The 21,803-nt window shown below is 46.7% G+C and overlaps 2 protein-coding genes across 15 annotated transcripts in view; one reads left to right on the top strand and one right to left on the bottom strand.

Moving 5' to 3' along the window:
• LOC106745578 (CREB-regulated transcription coactivator 1) overlaps positions 1 to 21,803 on the bottom strand; it is a 45,384-nt gene that overhangs the window by 22,717 nt on the left and 864 nt on the right. For 10 of the 14 annotated variants that reach the window (XM_014621289.1, XM_014621282.1, XM_014621280.1 and 7 more), the window contains exons 2-3: positions 19,653 to 19,901; positions 785 to 1,055 (exon numbers count right to left, since the gene is read on the bottom strand). In XM_014621289.1, coding sequence (XP_014476775.1) covers positions 785 to 1,055; positions 19,653 to 19,901 — 520 coding nt within the window. The remainder of the gene's footprint in view (positions 1 to 784; positions 1,056 to 19,652; positions 19,902 to 21,803) is intronic. The other 4 variants (XM_014621294.1, XM_014621292.1, XM_014621281.1 and 1 more) reach the window with 2 other exon arrangements.
• Positions 14,921 to 16,561, top strand: LOC106745586 (pheromone-binding protein-related protein 6-like). The gene is made up of 6 exons (XM_014621305.1): positions 14,921 to 15,070; positions 15,306 to 15,390; positions 15,686 to 15,774; positions 15,867 to 15,969; positions 16,080 to 16,144; positions 16,315 to 16,561. Exons 1-6 carry the CDS (start codon positions 15,002 to 15,004, stop codon positions 16,330 to 16,332), a joined length of 429 nt encoding a protein of 142 aa, XP_014476791.1. The 5' UTR covers positions 14,921 to 15,001; the 3' UTR covers positions 16,333 to 16,561.

The raw sequence follows: 21,803 nt of genomic DNA, 5'->3' as shown, positions 1-21,803 counted from the left end.
AGAGAGAGAGAGAGAGAGAGAGAGAGAGAGAGAGAGGGAGAGCAAAATATATTTCTTCACACACGAGATAAATTACGCAAGCTGTCCCTCACACATCTTTTTTACCGCGTATAAAATTATATAAATTACCAACGATCGAAGAAATCATTCGTGCATATAAAACAAGAAGTTTCATGCAAAATGTATTCCATTAATCGCCGTTTTTTAATCACAACATACTTCCTGCTACCAGCAACTAAAGGTAACTATAATTACATAACTAAAAAAACGTGATAGATTTTACGCGAGAACCGTTTATCGCATATTATATTGCGCAGTGCGAATCACGGATGAATGTTATGGTTTTTATTTACGGAGGAGATTCCTGAGCAGGTACAAGTACAAGTACCGAGGGTATCAGTACCGGAGACGTTTTCGCGTGGGTTCCGAGCGAAGGGATTAACTTCCGGGAGATAAGCGCCTGTGTAGCGACTCGTTACCAGCGAATGCTTTGACGGAACGTTATATTGCGTAAGAGAGATTCTCTCTTTTCCTCACTCCCCTCTCTCCAGTGTATTATCTCGACAATACGCAAGCGGCAAACACTAGCAACACGTGATATTGGGTTTCTCGAAACGCAGCGCCCGCCGTTTAAAGCCGCGNCTCTCTCTCTCTCTCTCTCTCTCTCTCTCTCTCTCTCTCTCTCTCTCATTCTTTCACGTGGCTTAGACATCAGATCGCGATCTAACGGGTGCAAACGGGTTTTAAGGAAAACGTTAATAAGAAAAGAAAAAGGGAAACCGACATGCGTTGCTACCTCGTCGATGAGATATGGCAGAGGCCGACTGGCAGGCCTCGTTTGCGCTCTGATGCAAAGCCGAGTCCGAGTTCGTTCTCCGCCAGGTGTCCGGCGGCGGTGGCGACAGGTAAGGTACGCCGCTGTACGGCGAGGTGTCGTGCCTCTTTTCCATGGGCCGGGATCTCATCGGGCCGACTCCCATGCTGCTGCGGCTCCTGTTGTCGCTACGGTAGACCATCGAGTTGTTTTGCATCTCCTCGAGATTGCTGAGCGCCGTCTGCAAACACGAAACATTCCCCTTTGAGGCTTTACGATTACGGTGTACGGGGTCATGTGTGCGGCGCGGCACAGCGAACATCGCGCCGGGGGGGNGGGGGGGGGGGGGGGGGGGATTACAAACCTACGCTACGAGAGACACGGAATCTCGCGGAGGCGCAAAAGTATCCGCAAATCATGCAGGGGAAGCGTGCATGCGTGTTTTAGCGTTGCGTGTGCCTCTTTCCGACTCCGCCGGATTCCTCCCCGTTTCTCTCTTTCCTCCTTTCTAATTACAGTATGTGTATTAAGTAGAGCAAGTACTGTCGTTCTCAATGATAACCGAGATTATCCGTGATAAGATTCGTTGTCCGTAGGAAGGGACGGTTAGATGGACGGTTTCGGGAACCGATCGATCAAACGCGCCGCCTGCAATTAACGGACGCCGCGAACTATTCAGCCGATAAAATGGAATCCCGGTGAATTTCACTCCGCTCCGAGTTACGGCCGGGGACATCTTTACGGTGACAGATTCGTGCGCGCGCGCGAAGGGAAATAATTCACTTCTATCTCCGCGCTACCGGCGTGGCGAAAACCTCTTTTCCCGAACTCTCCGACGCGACCCTCCTCGCCGATTCAACGTCCGACGGCGAAGAATTTTCTCGTTTCATGAATCCCGCCTCATAAAACGTTCCCGGTGCTGCTTTACGACCCGCCGTCGTTCGTCGTAGCGCCGAGCATCGCCGTAGCGGCGATTAAAGTGACATAAAGAAATTTATAGCGCGCGTATTCGATCCATAAAGAGATCCCACAGGGAGATTCCGTCTGAGTGTCACCCGAGAGAAAAACCGCCTCTCTCGCGCGCGCCACGCAGGGAGGAAAATCTCGCGCGTCCGCCGGGCGGACGATCGGGCGATGACATCGTCGTGTTTCGCCACCGTGCCCGGAGTTATGCACGCCAGCAATAATAATAATAATAATAATAATCCAACGAATGTATATATATGTCTTCATAGCCTCTCGCTCACTTTCCCCGATGCTATTCCCGCCGCACACGGGCGTTTGATTTCCCGGCTTATAAGCGAACGCAAGTCGCAACGGACGCCTTAGTACCGATACGAGGCGCACAACGGGGGAATATATGCGATGCTTCCGGCGCGAGGCGATATCTCGATGCTTTGTCTGCCGAGATAAGGAGGCGTCCTGCAAATTGGACGTCGCTGACTCGATCAGATGGTACCGTGTTCCCGTCCGGAGAAAGGAACTTGAAGCGCGCAGATAATGACGTTACGGGGAGTCTTGGGTGACATTCTTTTCAAGGATTTAATCGCCAATCGATCTCTCCCGAGCTCATCTTCATATTTTCCCGCTCGTTTCGCGGCTTTATAGATTCGTGTGTAATATAAATGACAAAATTAATTTGAATTCAAAGGAAGCTTTGTTACGACAGAGAGAGAGAAAGAAAGAGGGTGGGAGTGAGAGGAGAGAGAGAGATGGAGAAAGACGCGCATTATATTCAAAGAGTGGCTTCCTTTTTAAACCCTAATGAGAAAACATAAGCGGCGGACTGACAGGGATAAAACGCTTTCGTGGGATTTCGAGCTTCCTGTCGAGCGGCACTGCGAACCCAATAAAGAAATCCCTCGGCAGACTGCTCCTGTGTGTACGTGTGTGTGCGTGTGTGTATGTGTGTGTGTGTGTGTGTGCGCGTTGGTCGCCATGTGTCGGATGAACGTGGGTCGCACGGCTATTACCTAATATCTGTTGAATTATGCGATAAACACGGAGCGTTTCTCCCACGATTACGGACGCGTTCGCGGACGCTGTTTGACAAACGCGCGTGTCGTTCGGCCGTTTATCACGCTATCCGCGTTTCGAGAGGCGGTCCGCCTATTACAGCGGAAAAGCGAACGTCGCGAACGGTGCATTAACATAATGTAACGTTTCCATCGAAATTTTATTCTATTTATCATCGTCATACCGTAACGAGAACATCGAAAACAACGAAACCGTTCTCGAGATCTCCCCTCCCTTTCGTTTCCCCTTCATTTATTCCAACGCAATTTCCCCCCCCCCCCTCCTCCAGTTCCGGAGAGAATTCGGGGACTCCGTCACGAGGGATCTTCGAGTCCGACAGCACGAAGCGCGAATAGACGGTGGATAGACGGTGATTCGCATATGAAGCAGCACAGTTCCACGCGGTTGAAATCGCCGCTGACGTAACGGCTCAACCACGCGCGTGATAACTTTCACGATAGGGTTTTTTTTATCGAAGCGCCCGATATTTCGAGGAAGCTCGGCCCCAACTTTCAACGGGGCTCCCCCCCTCTCTCTCTCGATCCACCGAGAGCTTCCGTGTACTCTCCGATGCCCTCCCCTCGTCCCCCCTTCATTAACATAATGTAATATGCAGAACGTATTGGCGTCTGGCGTGGTGACGATGCAAGAATAGTCCCGCCGCGACTTTTTTACGCCGCACGGACAACGCCGCGCGCACGTGTTCCGAAGCTCATCGGGTTGGCTCGCGCGGGCGCACGACGAACGAGAGAGACGGCGGTATTAAACATATTCCGTCACGCGTCCCCGTCCGAGAGCAGCCCGGACTTTATATAAAGCCTTCGTTAGGATAAAACGCGCGCCCGTAAATATAAATAACGCTGTTATAAGCAGCGCCGCAAAATGCTATTAACTTTGTTATGATTTATGACGACGAGCACGTTGCGAATCGATAGAAAGGAGGGATGGACCGAAACGGCTGTTTCGATCGGGGATCGCTATTACGGGATGAAAGGCTGATTCCCGTGCGCGTGAAAGAGGGAAGATACGTCGTTCCCCCTCCTTCTCGAGGGAATAGCGCGGTGTAATCGTGATGGAAGAATAATCGCCGGTTTTCTTCGGAGGTAAGCGCGAGATCAGCGTAATTTTCGCGCAAGAGGAAGATTTTCTCGTCGTGGTGCCTCCGGTCTGCTCGCATCTCGCGCCGCTCACGGGCGAGAAAAGTGTCGGGAGTGAGTATAGAAAATCTGAAAACGGAGTGATAACCGCGAACAACACGCGGGGTCTCGACGTCTCCATTCACAAGTTTCCCAATGTCAGGGCCGTGGGCGTCGCACGAGACGGCGCGGCGCGGTGCATCGACCAAGCCACGCTCGTTGAAGAAACATACCTTCAATTAACGTAGACGCTAATAAAAGGCATCTGCAGTCCGAGGCGCGAATTCCTGCCTGTCCGGGAACGCCGGCGGAATCATCAGACGGCGCGCGATCCGCAGATCGATTCCGCTCAACCCGTTAGAAATGTTCACCTTCTCGCTCGCGTTTCCACGTTTCTTCCGACGGGAGGAAAAATGTGCCGCGTCAGGTAAATAAAATATGGCACGCTGCAGCGCCGGTAAGTTGAATGAACGACCGTTAATAAAAATATAATAGGAGGAGCTACGGGGTGAAATGACACGACGCCCGATATCCGTCGATCGAATTAGCATAGCTCGCGATATTTTCGCTTCGACGTCGACAATGTCCGCTGAAAATCGGCGGAAGCGTAGCGGTCTGACGGTGCGCGTCAATGGCTGCGGCGAAAGGTCGCGCGATATTACCTTGGTGGAAATATATGCTGTTTTCGTAGACACTCGCCCAGTTACTGTCTAGTATTAATGCATTCTCATTCATTGCAACGTGATATTGTTATACTGCGTATAGAAATTAACATCGCAATTCAGGACTCGTATTCTCATATATAAGCACAAGAACATGTAATCTTACATGAAGATAAAACTTCCTTACCTACTTGTGAAGAAATTCTATATATATAGTTCCGCTAAAAATATTATATTCCTGTTATTCATGAATAATTTTCATGAATCGAGAGGAAAAAAATATTAGAAGGAACGGTATTTTCGGACTGATACAATTCTTAATATAAAGATATCGTACTATCTATCCGACATTTTTTTCTTCTCAATTGATAAAAATTATCCTTAAAGAATATGAATATATTTTTAGTGGGACTATATATAGAGAATTTCTTCATGTAGGCAAGTTTTATCTTCATATAAGATTATATTCTTCCTTATATAAGAAAACATGAGTCTTAAACTGATACCAATTTTTTTTCCGTGTACAAGATGGGCAAAAACTCTTGATAGAGTTTTATTCAGAGATATTTCTAGGGCAAAACTGTTCATTTCATGAGCAACAGGCTTGCTTGTCAATCAAGTAAATAGTTTTTTTGTTTATTTATTGTTCTATTTTCATTCAGTAAATTCAGATTTTGCGCATCTTTCGTGCGTAGTAATTACAGATAAAGCATTACATCTTGACTGGGAACCTAAGTAGTTTTGCTTTTCAATTACTAGGCAAAAGTTAATATAAGTAGATATAACTGCCCGGTAATTGCGCAAAAATGCATGAAATTTCTACCAAGGTAGTTCACATTTACAATAGATGTAGCAAGCTTTTATCCCTTTGTTCTGAGCAATAAAATGTAACGTGATTTCAGACAAAAGGCGTTTCCCACAAGTCGCAATAACGCTTGAATCTTAAAAATCGCGACGTCTGAGAGCGCTGGAAACGCTTTCCGCTAGAAATTGCGTTATAATTTAGCGCTTAGAGCAAAAGGCCAAAGGCCGTACTGCACCTCTACGGATCTGGACTTAGCTTGACCTGAATCGTACCTATGTCAAAATCGCGTTGTTTCACTCGAAAAGCGTTCTTTTTCTTTCTCTTTTTCTTCTCCAAATATCGCGCGTTTGCCGGCGAGGAAGGCCCCGTCGTCTGTTCGCGAAAAAGCAATCGCCATCGTCGTCGTCGTCGTACGTGTCGGTGGATGCACGCGACAGCGACTCCGGGATCCTCGCCGGCCTGCATCGGCGCGATAGAGGCCAATATTAGTCTCGCGAGAGCAATGTGTAACGGACGAGACACGGCCGCAGCGAGTACAAAGCTGCGATCGATGTACGTACATACGCCGCATCGCCGCCCGATTCTCCCTTGTTCCGCATCTCGCTACCAAGAAGCGTAATTACTACGCCATCCATATTCAAGAACGAGATCACCGAGGACGGCCGGGGGCCTCTCTATCAAAGTAGACGGCAAATACATGTTGCGCGCCGCCAGCATCGCGTATTCATCCGCGAGTTTCGGCGGAGTGCAATGCACCACCATGCTGCCGCTTAGCGTGAAATCTGTCCCGCCACGAGTTTGATCTTTCCTGTGGCCGGTATTATTAGGAAAGGTCAAACGTCTACGGAAACCAATATAGCGTATTCATGATGCGCTATATATAAATATAATTATACGATATCGTGTTGTACAATCATTAAATTGTGGAACTTTAGCTCCCCGGTAAAAATAAATGCAGTTTTTCGGCGGTGTGCAACGCACCCATCCAGTTACTACCTTGCATTGATGCATTTTCATTCAGTTGTAACAATACTGCTTAGGAAATTGACAAGAACTTGATAGAGTTTCGTCCGGGGATATCTGTGTTATTTAGGACAAAACAAACCATTTCACGGGCAACGGGCTTGCTTATAAATTGATTAATTTTGTTTTGTTTATTTATTATCCTGTTTTCGTTCAGTAAATGGGTTCAGATTTTGCGCATCTTTTGTGCGCAGTAACTGTAGCAAAAATGTTACATCTTGATTGGGGTTTCAAGTAATTTTACTTCTCAGTTATCAGACAGAAGTTAGTAAAGTGCCCGGTAACAGTTCAAAAAAATACATAAAATTTCTACCAGGCCTTTCCTTTTCGAGAAGTCGAAACGTTGACACGTCGTTGAAAACCTGGAAATAATTATTTGTCATTTGCTCTACACGGGTTTAACAAAGCCGAGAAGAAAAAAAGTAGAAGATAAATGGAGGTGCATCTGACAGAAAGTAAAAAATATTATAAACATATTGTCCGGCAAATTTTGGAAATGTCGGTCAGTAAAAAAGATTGAATTTATGGCGGCTTCAGATTTAAACAAGAAAGAGAATAAGAGGATAAAGAGAATAGAAGTTAAAGAAGTATTTATTGAAGTTCCTAAACCGCTCGTTCGTTCGGCTTATATGTAAATCTAACCCTAGTCTCGAATCTTTCATCCGGAGCGAAACGAGTTTTCGCTGCGTCACACCTCGAGACTTTCTACTAATTATTTACATTATTTACTCATTTTATTGTAGCGACTTTCTAACGGCTACTTGCATCCCACGGGTGTCTGGAGAATAGCGCGATCCACCAACAACACGAAGCACCACACGAATGGTCGAGAGAGAAGTACATTTTCGAAAACCGACGATTAAGATTCAACTGCTGCTAAAGGCGCCGATCAAGTGTCTCCTACATTGTAAATTATAGACGATCCGTTCTTTATATTCCAGTAAGCAACTTTAGCAAGGAGGAAATCGAGCCGGCGCTCGATTTTTTATCGGGGCTTTATATTCCTATTTTCAGCGTATCCTTTCAAACTAGTGGACGCGATAATCCGCTAGATTCTCTTTAGTATTACGAGAAAAAAAACCATTTACGAAGGTCGTGCACGCGTCAATACGCGTGGAGCATGCCCGAACGAAGAGAAAAGGCAAAAGCGCAGGGGAAAAGCGCGGTTGCCGCGCGACCGAATAAGTTCATCCTGTGGTCACCGTGGCTGTCGAAAAATTCCTGTTTCGCTGCGAACGTGTTAATTTGACACGCGCGAGCATCCGGACGATCGTCCGGTGCAGCGAAGCGTCGCTCGCTTGCCGACGAAGAATTCGGCAAGGAAGGTCGAGCTTCGCCTCGACTTGAATGAACCTTAATTCGTATTTAAAAGGCGGTGGCACCGCCGTTAAATATTCAGCCGGCTCGTGTCCTTCGACTTTCACAGATGATATTCAAGGACACCGCGGCCGATCGAACCGCCGATGACACTTTCCTGAGGTTGTAATTTTATCTTCATTTGACCTCTTATGCAAGTCGACCGTCCGATAGATCGCTAACGGTGCAGTGGAATGAGAAATTATGGGACGAGGCAGTCCCTCGCGGGGAATCGCACCGTGCGAAAATCCCTCATCGGGAAAACCAACGACCTTCAGCGAGTTATTGGATAGTATTACGTAATACCGCGGGGTCAGTTGCAAATTTCGGCGGAATCACGCCGAAAATTGGATCTAAATTCGGGAAGAGTGAGGCGAAGGCTAAAAATATCACGCGACACGCTCGAAGGGAACGATCGAAGGAACTAAATAGCAGGATATCAACCGTTCGAGCGACGCTGAAGCCACACACGGAGCGACGGCGACGGAGTGGGGGACAATGACATCAAGTGTCGCTGTTATTATCGTCAATGAAAAAATAGATCGGATCCTGATGATAACATCAAGTTATAGCCTGAGTATTTTTGCACACCCTGTATGTAGAGAAAGAGAGAAAGAGAGAGAGAGGGGGTGGGGGGAGGGAATGTACGAGGCAGTGTGAATGGCGAGAAGCATGGGACGTGTTCGCGTTGGAGAGGTCGGGGAACCGTTCTCTCGTCGCGGGAAAAGCTTCCTTTTCACGAGTCCACCCCTCTCGCCTCTCCAGCCTCTGACGGCCTGCAGTATTCCGTCGACCTAGGTCCCTAGCCTTCCGATGACAACTTTGCTCCACCCACGCAGTCGTCTTCGTCGTCATCGTAGTCGTAGTTGTCGCCGTCGTCGTCGTCGCGACGCCCGCCGCTGTCTACCGTCTACCGACGACGATGACCCACTTTGGCGAGGATACCCATCGCCATTCAGAGGCGGCCGATAAGAAAGAAGCAGGACGCGCGCGCGCGCACGACGCTATATTTCTGGCCGAATTCGCGTGTCGCCTTGTCTTCCCCCCTCGCGTGCAGAATGTAGCGACGGTATATGTCTTCCGTGTACGCGACAGAGTTTCGACCCCCGCATAGAAATTTTCCCCAGACTCTCCCATTTACCGATACAGATTCCGATTAGAATGCTCATAGTTCTCTCAAAATAGGTTATCCGATCGCGATCGTAAGTGGGAATCTCATCTTTATTCCGAACATTGGTTTTCTGTTTCTGTTGTTGCACGAAAAATATTTCGGGATCTAATTGGGGTCCGATTTCCCAAAATAACGATAGGTCTTAGTTGGGTTAGGTTACACTCACGACACGCGAGATAGCGCAATATTCTGTTTATAGTGATATTCTGATAAATAAATATTAACGTTACTATTAAACGCATGTACATTTAATTTGAAGTTTCATTTATTTCCATAATTTAACTTTAATATCGTTGTGACAGCGCTTTGCTAAAAGACTATACTGAATCGTCGAACATACTGGAAAAAATCATGTACGAAAAATGAAGTAATACATGAAGTGTCTCATCACTATTTTTGGCATGATAATTTTTATATTCATGATGCAAAAATCTATATACATTATGCATATATGACAGAAAAATTCTGATGGATCTAAGTAAATATTAAAGAGTAGGTCAGGTTAGAATATTATTATACCGGTGTATATCTGGACATTATTACTGGAGTTATGTATATTATTTTTTACTTTACGTTTTTATGAGTAAGGTTTAAACGGAAACCGGTAAAAATCTTTGGGAAAACGTCGGGGTGACCAAATAATAGAATCTCTGTGCTTCCCACTTGGAATCGCATGTTTAAAACATTACACTGCCAACCAGAATCCATAATTATTTAGGGAAATCGAATTAGATCCCAATTAGATCCCAAGAAATTTTCTATGCGGGTCTTGACGTGCGATCTCTTGTCTCTCTGCGGATCGACAGATTGTCTCGCGCGGACACGGTAGGAATAATGAATCCACGGGGAGCTCTCTCTCTCTCTCTCTATCGGATCGACTTTATCTCTCGTTTAGTACGTACGCCCGGTGCACGCAAAATCCCCGGGAATTTCGCCACGGAAGCGACGTTATCCCATCGATTGCCGCTGTGTCGCGCGGGTATTGCGGGACGCAACGGATCAAGGGATGAGGATCTTGTTTTCCCGATGGCGCGCGGCCCGTAGCCGTCGCGGAGCGGCGTCGTCGGCGCTCTCGCGTTGAATTTTCGCGTCAGCGCCGCCGCGCTAATAACGCTGCCCTGCGCCGAGGGTGAACGAGGCGCCCATCCCGGATAAAGCGGTGGCTGCAACGCGGAAATCGGCTGCGACAATCGACACGCTGAGAATGAAAGTGGCGAGAGCGGACGAGCGGGCAAAAGAACGAACGTACGAACGAGTACCTGCACTACACGCGATCAATATTCCATGTGCGGGCGCACACTCGCGCCGGAGCACGTGTACGCGTTTGTTTTCTGCCATGCCCCTGGAGCTTTCATGGTTACTCGCATCGTTGGAGGGAATATCCTTTCACGCGAACTTTCCTCAGCCATTCTAAAGGGTGTTAAGGGAAAACCTTGTTGCGCGGAGGAGCGCGCGCGGACGCCTGGTTTTCTTTTTAGCGTTTGCGAGGGTTATCATATATATATATAAGTTGCGCCGCGAGAAGGCGGTCGGTCGGTTCTCCTTTATCGAATTTCAACCCTTATCCTCGTTTTGTCGTTCAGCGAGCGAGTTGTTACGTCGCCCCGATTTTTATCGCCTGCCCCGCGTTTCCCGTTCCGCGTATTTGGCATAGTTACAAGAGAGAAAGAGAGAGAAAGGAGGAAAGAGAGAGAGAGAGGGAGAGAGAGAGAGAGAGAGAGAGGTCGTTTAGCCGATCTCGTCACGCAGGGGTGTCGCGGAACGGTGGCGTTACATGAGCGCGCGTAACCTCCGTGATGGATTCGCGGGGCTGGTTACGAGACGGCATTGTTTCCGCCGAGGTGTGCTATTTATGTTTCCGTCGGTACGTTACGAAGCCTCGTACGCCCTATCGCCCTTGGGGCTGCCATTCAATTTGATTGCGCCGACAGGGATCCACGGCGCCACGGCGAGCGCCTCGCACGAGCGGTTACGACGCGGCATGAACGGCCCCGTAGGTGCGCCGCGACGACGACACGTGCGCAGGAGCAGAAATCCGCCGGAAATTCGATCGATTCGCGCGAGAAAGTTGGATACGAGCGGGAAGTTGGACACACATACACACACATACACACAGGAGCACGGTGCAATCGAGCCTGCGGCTCCGAGAAGAGAGGGCCTCGCGTCTCTTGACCCCGATCGTATCCGCGAGAGAGAGAGAGAGAGAGGTAGGCCGATAAGACGAGAACTGCGTGTTCTCGATCGAAACTTGACCTTGGCTCGGCCGCAACTCGGTAGCAATGCACCCGTGGCCAAGAGGCGCGTTCGGGCTATAATAACGTCGCGCGCGCGCGCGAGCGAGCTTATTTCTCTCGCGTGCGGTCCTCGATTCTCGATATAGCGAGCGAGAAGGAGGAGGAGAAGAGAGAAAAGTAGTGCCGTTCGCGGCCAAAGGCGCACTTGGGATCATCCCGCGCGCGAGTCATTTTTACAGAGCATCCCGGGCTTTAGATAATCAGCCGTCACGTGGGAGAGACACGCTGCAATTTGTCGCGCCGACTGACACTTACGGAAAAACTTAACGGCGCGGGGTATAAGAGATCTCGATATAGGAGCTCGCTACCCTCGAACCGAGCGCTTTATCAAGGCCGGGGTGTATTAATAAGCACCGGGGCTTATCCGCGACATTGTGATACTCCGAGACCAAACAATGATTTCTCATTCGTGTCCTCACGATCGATCAATTTCTCGCACGAAGCTATAAGACAGCTTAGGGAGTATCACTTATTCAGCGAACTTGCAAGGTCTCGGCCGCGGTTATTCTCGAATATAGCGCTTAGTACGTTATTCCAAATTGTAGACACGATTTTGCGACGCGGCGCCCGCGGCGTGTCGCGGGTTAAAACACTACACGCACTCGGGGAAAGTCGGCCGCACACGTGGCCGGTTAACTTCGAATGAGCGCTTGCAGATTTCATCATCGTCGCCTCGAAGAAAGGGGAAAAGAAATCCTTGGTTAGTTGAACTACTTTCGTGTCGCCTATTGTTTAGTCCGCTGTCTCTGTATCCGCGCGTTTCTCAACGATATAATCTCGCGACGCGTCAATCGCGCGAAACGCTACATCATCGATCGGATCACGAAGTTGCGCGGTGGTAATCTAATTAACTCTTCGACCGCGTTATGGGTCAGATACATCCGGTGAATTGTGTCTGAAGAGCTGTAACGAAGAGATGTGATCTATGAATTCTCTTTGTTCATGAATGATCGTTCGAGAGTCGCTCCGTCTGTTAGATGTGGTGCGGATCTGATAAGTCGATTAATCGCGTGTTTCGGAGCCATCTGAACTTGACGCAGGGTCACTTAGACTCATAATACGGTCGGTGTATGATTGTACGCCACAAGTGACTTTCTTTGCTGAAAATTTATGTATAAACATAAGTAAATATTGTAATTACGCATATTTTTTTGAAAATAATAGTGGTTAATTAGGGTTATATAGGATCAGATAGCGTGTAACCTACGCGAGCGCGTTCTGAAAAATAATAATTTACCATTTTTTGTTTAAATAATGCGTGTTACCATTTTGCAAATAAAAAGAACTATCTTCGTTATTTTCGCAACAAAAATATTTTTTTCTCATACAAACGTCTATTTTCGATACTTCAAATTACCCTCTTTTCAGTGGTTCAAAAATAATGCTTTTCGAACGCGCACTAAAGCCATATTTTTTTCGGTTAAATATTTCATATTTCATTTTTCAACTTTATCGCCCTACAGAAATCAAAATAATAAAAAGTAAAAATGTTACGATTTTTTAAGTAAAACACTACTTTTCGCGAAATCACTCTATAAATTCGAATTTTTTCAGTAATTTAAAACTTGATTTTCTATGAATGCATAATCAAACATTAAAATAGAAGAGTTACACTTTATTCTAGAATTTTGTCAAACTCTTTCCTTTTATCGTTTCTCCGATATGGAACTTGAAAGATCGCACAAAGGTCGATATGATCTTGTTTGCAGTGCGATCGACTTTTCAGAAATGTGCAGTCAAAAGCTTAAGATTCCGACGACTATTAGCGACGGAAAATAACACGACCAGCCGGGAAAAGACGATGGGTTAATCGGCAAAGTTCACCGTTTTGATTTCGACGCTGTTCGAGAAACACGACCTGCGACACACGCTTTGCCGCACGTCCTCGCTTCGCCGCGGGAGGAACGTCAATAATAACGCGTGACGCGATTTCGATATTGTGTTTCGTTGCGCGATTTAATTGCTTCGTTACAGGTCGGGCGCGATACGATACGCGCTACTGTGCGATATTTTAAATTGAAATACGAATTCGCTCTGTTAATTATCTCCGACACGCGCGTGGCTATGATATTGCACTACCTGTGAGCAAACAATTATGTCCATTGTCGAATTACAGCATTTGTGATACTGAAACCGGCTCCGTAATTCTCAGTTATTAGTACGGTAATGCGATCGGAAATATCAAATCGACGTGTGCGCACTTTGTAAGAATTTTTCTCCCCGTTTTCTCCCTTTCATACTTCGAATTTAAAACGATCAAATTATTAGTTATTCCCTACCTGATTATCTCTGATGATCCCGCAGGTATTGTCGACTGGTAATTGGACCGTAATTTAATGATCATTACACACATTCGTATCTTTCCTGGTTACGACATTGTTTGGTGTAATGTCTTCCGCATTATCAACGGATATACTTCGTTTAGACACTGATAAGATTACGTAAAAATGCACGACTGCGTCCAGTGCATTTGTACCGACATCTACATATTATACGTATGAATAAATGGTGTGCAGAACATATAAAAGAAACATACGAAAAAAATGTATGATATTGTATCTGTTAACCTTGGTATAAATCTATGCAGTTTTCCCAGACACCCTTCCAGTTACTGTCTAGTATTAATAAATAATGCATTTACATTAAGTAACAATACTGCATAGGAAATGGACAAAAATTCGATACAGGGATACTTTTAGGTCAAAACTGCTTATTTCATAAGCAGAAGGTTTGTTTATCAATTAATTGAATACTTTTCTTATTTATTCATTGTTCCATTTTCGTCCGGTAAATGAATTCAGATTTTGCGCATCTTTTATGCGTAGTAATCGCAAGAAAAACGTAACGTCTCGATTCCCAAGAGATCCCAAGTAATCTTACTCATCACGCAGTAAAAAAATAATCTTAAATCAAGAACAGATATTCTCACGTATAAGCAAGAATATTATGATTTTCTTAGAAGATTTTCAGCCTTGAGCCGAGTCCAAGTAATATTTGCATTAATACAAATTCAATCAAGTCAAGACTAGAAATCTTCTAAGACGATAATAATATTTTTGCTTATGTGAGAATAGATATTCTCGATTTAAGGAATCTTTTTCTGCGTAATTATTAGACAGGAATTAACAAACCATCTAGAAACTGGACCAAAAATGCAGGAAATTTCTACCAGGGAAGTGGCGTTTTACACATTGAATAAAGAATCCATTGAAATTATCGCTATTTCTCCTCCTCTCCTCGAAACCGGCGGTGTCATTGCCACCGATGAAGAATAAAGAACGACGTGAGAGGCATTCGCTCTTTCATCAGCTTTTCCTATTATTTATCCTCACGACGAGCGCGCTCTAAGAAAATCGCGATACCCCGAGCGGTGAACCGTACCGCGCGCATTCTCGCGGCCCGATGCCGGATGCATTCAAGGTCGCGGACACGTAATTCCGCGTGTGCTTCCGTTAAGAAACAAAAATTAGTTCGGGATTAACCGGCTGATTTAACGGCAGGAGAGCCTTAATTAGCGAAGAAAGATACATGACATTAGGCCCTCCATAAAAGCACGCCCACATCCCGTGCGCATCGTGGACGTTATAAAAAGCGCGAGCGACCGCTCGCTACACATTTCGTTGTCGGAAGTGGTCGCGAGGGAATCCCATTGCAAGTTGCAAACGTACGACGAGACGCACACAGAAAGAGAGGGAGAGAGAGAGAGAGAGAGAGATAGACAACAATGCACACCGTATACGTGCCGGTGATCCTCGGCGTAGTGTTGCTACAGGCGATTTACGTGTCCGCCGGGGTAAGCCTCTTAGCTTACTTTCGATAGGGCTCCCCCTAGATTCTGATAAGGGAAGCGATATCGCGGTGATAGTGGTCTCCATACATATATATATATATATATAGGTGTATATACACACGACCGGTGATATGCGGCGATTCGCGCGCAATTTTATCGAATGATGCCTGAGGTCCGGGTATACACACACAGGATGCGAGGATTTTCCGCGCGCGTAATAAATTCTGATTTTGCGTAGCCGCCCGACTGGATACCCCCGGAAATGTTGGAGATGGTTCAAGGTGACAAGGAACGGTGTATGGCTGAACACGGGACGAGTCAAGGTGAGTTTCTTCTCTTCCTTTTTTTCCGTCCATCTCCGTTTCCGCGGTAAAATTATACTCGCGCATGACTACTCGCGCATACTCGCCCGATGATTCCACGGGCTAATTAATTTACATGGATAATTCTACGGATGTCGCGATAATACGATAATGGTGAATTAACGTGTGTGTATCCTTTCCTGAACGTCTTCGGAGAAAAATGCAAAAATGCCATCTTCAATGTTGAAATCATCGTCCCGCCGATCGTTCATTCGAGCTCGACCGAAGACGTTTTAACGTCATTCCAATTTCGCAGACCTCATCGACCAGGTTAACGATGGAAAGCTGGTGAACGATCGTGCTATAACGTGCTACATGCATTGTCTCCTCGATGCGTTCAGTTTGGTAATGTTCCCATGTATTCTTAAACATTGCATTCTTACGCGAAACGCGGGCAAATCAAACACGAAACTCACCAGGACGATAATCCGACACAGGTCGACGAGGAGGGTGACTTAGAGACCGAAATGCTGTTAAGCGTCATACCCGAGCAGTTTCAGGAGATAGGTAACAAGATCTTGAACAAATGTGCCAAGCAAGGTAGGTCGCGAAACCCACCCTCCGCGCGTACTCGTACATTTATTATTTCATCGTCATATTTCACGAATAAGTCACTTCCCGTCCTTTGATTCGATTAATCGATCTTCCAGACGGCGCGGATGTGTGCGAAAAGATATACAAGATAGCAGCGTGTGTCCAAGGAACGGTACCAGAAGTAAGTGGACCTGATTTATATTAAGAGAACTTGAGAAGTCTACTCGCCGGGATCAGAAACGCACGATATATGTATATCGCGCGGTCAAAATATCAGTCGATAAAACCTACATTTTCTCACATTTTGCTCTTATCGTGATTAATTAACGTTGAAATCGTTTAACGTTACAGCTGTGGTTCATGGTTTAATTCGACGCACGGAAGGGGTTTGTTTCCACGACCAAGATTGACGACGTTCTCCGAAATATCCCGTGAGGAACGTTTACGATTTAAAGCGAATCGCACGAGAAGCAAAACCTAAGGTATAAAGAAATAGCGAAGAAATTTAAATTACATAAAACCGAGCAGATTCGTCAGATTTGTATTATAACAAATAACGATCACGATGAGCACGCAATACGAAGTCTAAAAGCGAGAATAAAATTGTTATGGAAAATGTGAAAGAGATTAGATAAACTATAAATATGCATTGAAAAATCGTGTTAGACCTGAACAACGAACGAAGTCCGTGTTGGATTAAACAATTTTTTTTTATGACTTCAATTGCCTTTGATTCTCATACCATTTAACTTCTTTCACTTTTATAGAACTTTAAAGTGTGTGTCGGAGTAAGGCGGGGGAGGAGGGGGAGTAGCTTGTCGCAAAAAGTTTCGCGAGCCTATGATAATTGCTTGTTTACGTGCAACAGTAATACACAATCGTTCACTGATCATAAAATCACAGGTGTGCTTAGTTGGCAGCATTCACGAGGAAAAATATTACGTAATGTTTTCGTTAGATCTTCGCCGGGATTGTGTAATTTGCTCAATTCCGCCCCGCACGAAGGAACTTCAATTGAGAAATTGAATGATTGTTACCGTTATGTTAAAGTGCAATTTAATGTAAAATTTGCAAGAAATGCGCATTTTATTCACGGTTTCGAAATCACGCCCGGAAGTACGTGGAATGATTTTGCGGAAATTTGCCGCGCGGTGTTATCGTGCGAGAGGACGCGCGGGAACGACAGATGTTCCCCGTGTATAAATCTCGAATTACCCCGCTAAAAAGTCCATTATATATTACAATTTGTCGGGCCACTCGACGTGGACGATCAATTTACATTCGTTAAAAACTTCACGAAACCCCTAACGGAGTAAGTTCGTCGCGATTTCGTGACTTTGTTCGCATCACGCGATATCCTCCCTCGGGAGGAGGTACTTGGAATACTTCGGGGAGTCATCAATGACTTGGGCTTGGTCATATTTCCATGAAAGAGTACTTTCTCTACGTGGGAAATAAACTATGATAGTGCTTTTACTGAGAAACGGCTTCTCTTGTTGTTGATTAAACGTTGGTATAATTTTATGCGCACCGTGTTTAAATCGGAGCGACGAACGACAAATAACCGTGTGTACTTTGTTGTCTCCGAGTATTTTTTCGCAACATGTAATATCGAGACGTCGGCTTATATTATATAATATAGTTATATAGTTTCAATATATCGCATAAACAGGATATTTTTCAAGATATAGAATTTCGCGGTTGTCTGTGACTCCCCGAGATCACGAGACTTTTAGAAGAAATAGGATGTTCCGAAAAACACGCTTCAACTTCCAAACAGTTTATGATAAAGAATTCAACGAACGGCGATTTTAAAACGCAGTTATCATACTTCACCGTGCAGCGAAATGTCTTTTCCTCTTTTTTCCCCACCCGTTTTTTTCTCTTCTTTTTAACGTATTCGGCCGTAAAGCGTGATAAATGCGCTTCGGAACGACCGGTCTCTCCGAGTGCGATATCTCCTGAACTGTTTAGGGATTAAAACGTTTCGCACAGTATCGCGCGCGGCATCGGAATTCGTTGAAAGAGAGAGAGAGAGAGAGAGAGAGATAGAGAGCGTGAAATTCGATATCGCAGAGAGTATCGCGGTTACGGTATTAGAACAAATTAATGTCTCGATATTACGCGTAAATAGCGTGAAAAAGATCGAAGAGAACAAAACTCTCTCGGTCACGCTCGGCTTACCTGCCGACTTAAATCGATCGGAATCTCTCATTCGTGTGCGACTACGGACTTGCACGTGATATTCAGGAGGATCGTACCAGCTCGTCGCTGAACAAAATCCTCGTTTCACTCGAGTCTTTCTCTCTTTTTTTATTCCCCCCTCCCCCTTTTTTCAACGTAACACACAATTGGAAATGTCGCCGTTGGGAATATACGTTACAGTATTACACTACACTATTTCGCTCATACGGCGACACCTCGCGCAATCACGTGTCGCATGTTAATTTAATTGCTACGCTTAGAATAATCGCGACCACCGTGCAGCTACTACGTGTGACATTCAGTGCAATCGGGAACCGCTTTAATTCGTGTCATTGCGTACGTAACATGCAATTGCATCGCTGTGCGAGGACTCTGCAAGGAGGGGGGAAAAAAAGAAGTGGAAGAGGTACAAAAAAAGAAAAACCGCTACAAGTCGCTACTACGATCGGCACCAGTCGATCCAGTTCATATTACTGCCGCTGCATGCACGCACGCATTCGGCGATGACTCGCGCGGCGGTGACGCGCCCGCCACTCCAGTTTCGTATTAATGAAATTAACAGTGCGTCTTCTATTATGCTGCATTAAACGAGACAGATCTCTCGTGCGTTCACCCCGGCAGATGAATAACACTGGAACCTGGTGCGGAACAAAGCGATTGTGAAGTGCGCTTGCGGGTGTGAAACGACCCTCGAGAGGACACGGAGAAAAGTCTTTCATCTTGCGCCGTCGCGAAGGAGGGCTTTCATTCAGGCCGGTATTCTTCGCAGCGATAGCGGAAGATTGTGAATTTCGACTTTGAAACCGGCGGGAGTTATCGTCGTGACCGCTGCTTTCGGTAAAAAACCAAAAAAAGGGGGGAAAAAAGAATAAGAGAAAAGATCGAGCTCGTAAACAGCGTTCGAAGGGGAGAGGGAGAGAGAGAGAGAGTTCTTTTGCGGTTAATAAAAAAAAACAAATTGCCTCTATTAAAGTAGATTGAGATAATCGACATTGTAACTTCAGCACGCACCGATACAAATTTCAACAGGATGACTTGACGTTTACGTCACCCATAAAGTATCATCAAGAGCTTTTTAAACATCGTTATCCGGTAACGTTGAACGTTATTAATTTCCACAAGTTAATATTAATAAATCGTCGGACAACATTAATCATCGATCAACCAACTGATTAATTAAAACACATAAAACGCGATTAATACGCACAGGAGCGAGACAAGTGTGTCTCTCTCTCTCTCTCTCTTTTCCGGATAAACTCGACGGTAGCCGACGACTGGGGCACGAATCGCCGTGATGACTCGGAAGAATTTTTCTCCGTGAACAAACGAGAAAACAGGGTGGGTTCCGGGTGGGATGCAAAACGTTCATGAGCAACAAGGCGTAACAGGGTGGTGGCGATCAACAACAACCAAGAGCAAAAAAGAAGGAAAGAGGTGGCTCCTTTCTTGTAAAGATAGTGACAGAGAGAGAAGGAGAGCAGTACCTTAAGGTCGATCGAGTGGATCGCGCCGGTATGCGGCGAAGAGTGCTCTTTCGCATCGCCGCCGCAATTCGCATTGTTGTTAACGTTCGGCAGCGAACCGCCCGCCCTGAACTGATTCCCCAGGTTAATGTGCAGGTGCTTGCCGCTGGACTGCGGTGGACTGGCGCCGGCACTCTTGACGGACAGCGGGGTCTCCGGTACGCCGGATCCCGTGGGACTAGCACCCACCGAGCTGCTCGCCGAGGCCACCTGTGCAAGTCCGTCATTGACAACCAACCATGGGCATCGCGTCTCGTACGCACGTGCGATCGTAAGCGCTCCTCTTACACCCTTAATACTCTAGTCGGTGTCGTTTGATCGGATCGACGCGCCATCCGACGCACGATCGTCGTCGTCGTCGAATAATTTTTACACTAAATTTTGCGCTCGTCCTAAAATTAACATCGTCTTCTACGATTTTTCTACGGTGTCCACCGAATGTGTGATCTTTTTTTTTGTGTGTTCTTTTTTTCGTGTTTTGCATCTTGTGATTTTTTGTGTCTGCACTTTTTTTTCGTCCTCGGTAGAATCCGCGTTAGTCGTAACTGGCGTGACAATCACCGTGATTTTCAAAGATTACAGATTAAACTCGAGCAATAAGTGAAAGCTCAATTCTGCGGGTCCGGATTTTGGCAAGTTCCGATCGCCGGTCCGTCCATCCAGTGACGAAGAATTCGGAAGCTTTTCGTTTTTATCTCTTTCGAGTGCTGTCGTGCGTGACTTCGCTCTCGATTTCGCGAGCGGGCATTCGTCGTCGTTTCTCTCCTTCGCGGACAATTTTGCAACACGTGCAATCTCGCCGTCGATTATCGTCGGTGATTACACGTTACGGTCGTCGAGTTTCGCGCGACTCGAATCGAATCTCGTTTGTTAGCGCGGCCGATTGATCGTTTCGGGGTTTCGTCCGATTAACTCCGTAATTCTACATCTCGCGGCGCAGTATCGGCGCGCTTATGGACCGCGCGATAAACAGGTTCTTATCTCCTCGGCCGATGCCTGGATTCCGCTCTCCGATCGCCTTTCCAAGCGGTACCGCGTTCGGAGTTACGACTGTGAGCGAATTTCGCTTGACGATGCGCTCACGAAATTTCACACACACACACACACACACACACACACACACAAAGAAAACGTGACAACGGAATTCGGTTTCAACGGACAGCAGGTAGACGGAATAACCCGGCGAGTGACAGTTTAAAGGTCGTCAGCTGACCCTTGAAAGACGCAACGGTTGACAGCTGAGCTTACGTTCTCCGCGTTTTTACTCGAGACGATCTCATTTCGACGTCTGCGGCACGCCCGCGTCTGAATAACAGCAAGTTTCCGCGTGAATAATTCCAAATAGAGACCCGACGATTTTCCGCCCCGAAGGGTGCTCCGAGAGGGCATCGAATCATTCCAAGTAACGTTTCCGTAGATATCTTATTTTTCCGGCACGAACGCTCTCCCTTCAGCGTCTCTTTCGACCACGAGATGCACGCGGAGGTACATTATTCGAGGACGCCGAATGCATCGACCCGACCGGCTCCCGCCGGCGCTCCCGTTGGAAATACCTCGAGGAGCCGGCGCTGCCAACGCGAACGGGATGTTTACACGCGCGTGGAAACGAATCGGAACGTACCGTAATCGAACGCCGAGGCATCGACGGAGACTGCAAGCGCGATTGAAAGCGCGTTCCGTCTAGCTTTTCACATCGGGTGCGGAAAACGAAAGACGCTCGATTATACGCCGCTACTTGAATTGCGAAAGGCGGCATCAATCAATTTTCCAAATCGAACGAACGGCTCGCGCGAACGGACACTGGTCGCAAGCGCGTCTCGGACGCGAGTACGAATTTCAAACGGCCACGCGTCGATCGGAACCGCGCGAGCAGGCACCGCGCGAAGAGAGAGGAAGAGAGAGAGAGAGAAAGAGAGAGAGAGGGAGAGAGAGAGAGAGAGCGAATCGTCGCGCGATACTACGCGTTTCGAGCGACGATTCAGCGCGTCATCGCGGTCACGCAGCGAGTCAACGCGGATCAACGCGCTTCTCGCTCGTCGAAAGCCGCGAGCACGTCGCAACCGAAATCCTCGGCGCGCTTTCGCGCGCGTCGCGAGCGCACACACGCAGCGC

This window comes from Dinoponera quadriceps, unplaced genomic scaffold (genome assembly GCF_001313825.1).
Source record: "Dinoponera quadriceps isolate SergipeBrazil2010 unplaced genomic scaffold, ASM131382v1 scaffold1476, whole genome shotgun sequence".
Classification (NCBI taxonomy): domain Eukaryota; kingdom Metazoa; phylum Arthropoda; class Insecta; order Hymenoptera; family Formicidae; genus Dinoponera; species Dinoponera quadriceps.
The sequence above is the reverse complement of the archived record's forward strand: the minus strand, read 5'-3'. Positions and strand labels throughout refer to the sequence as shown.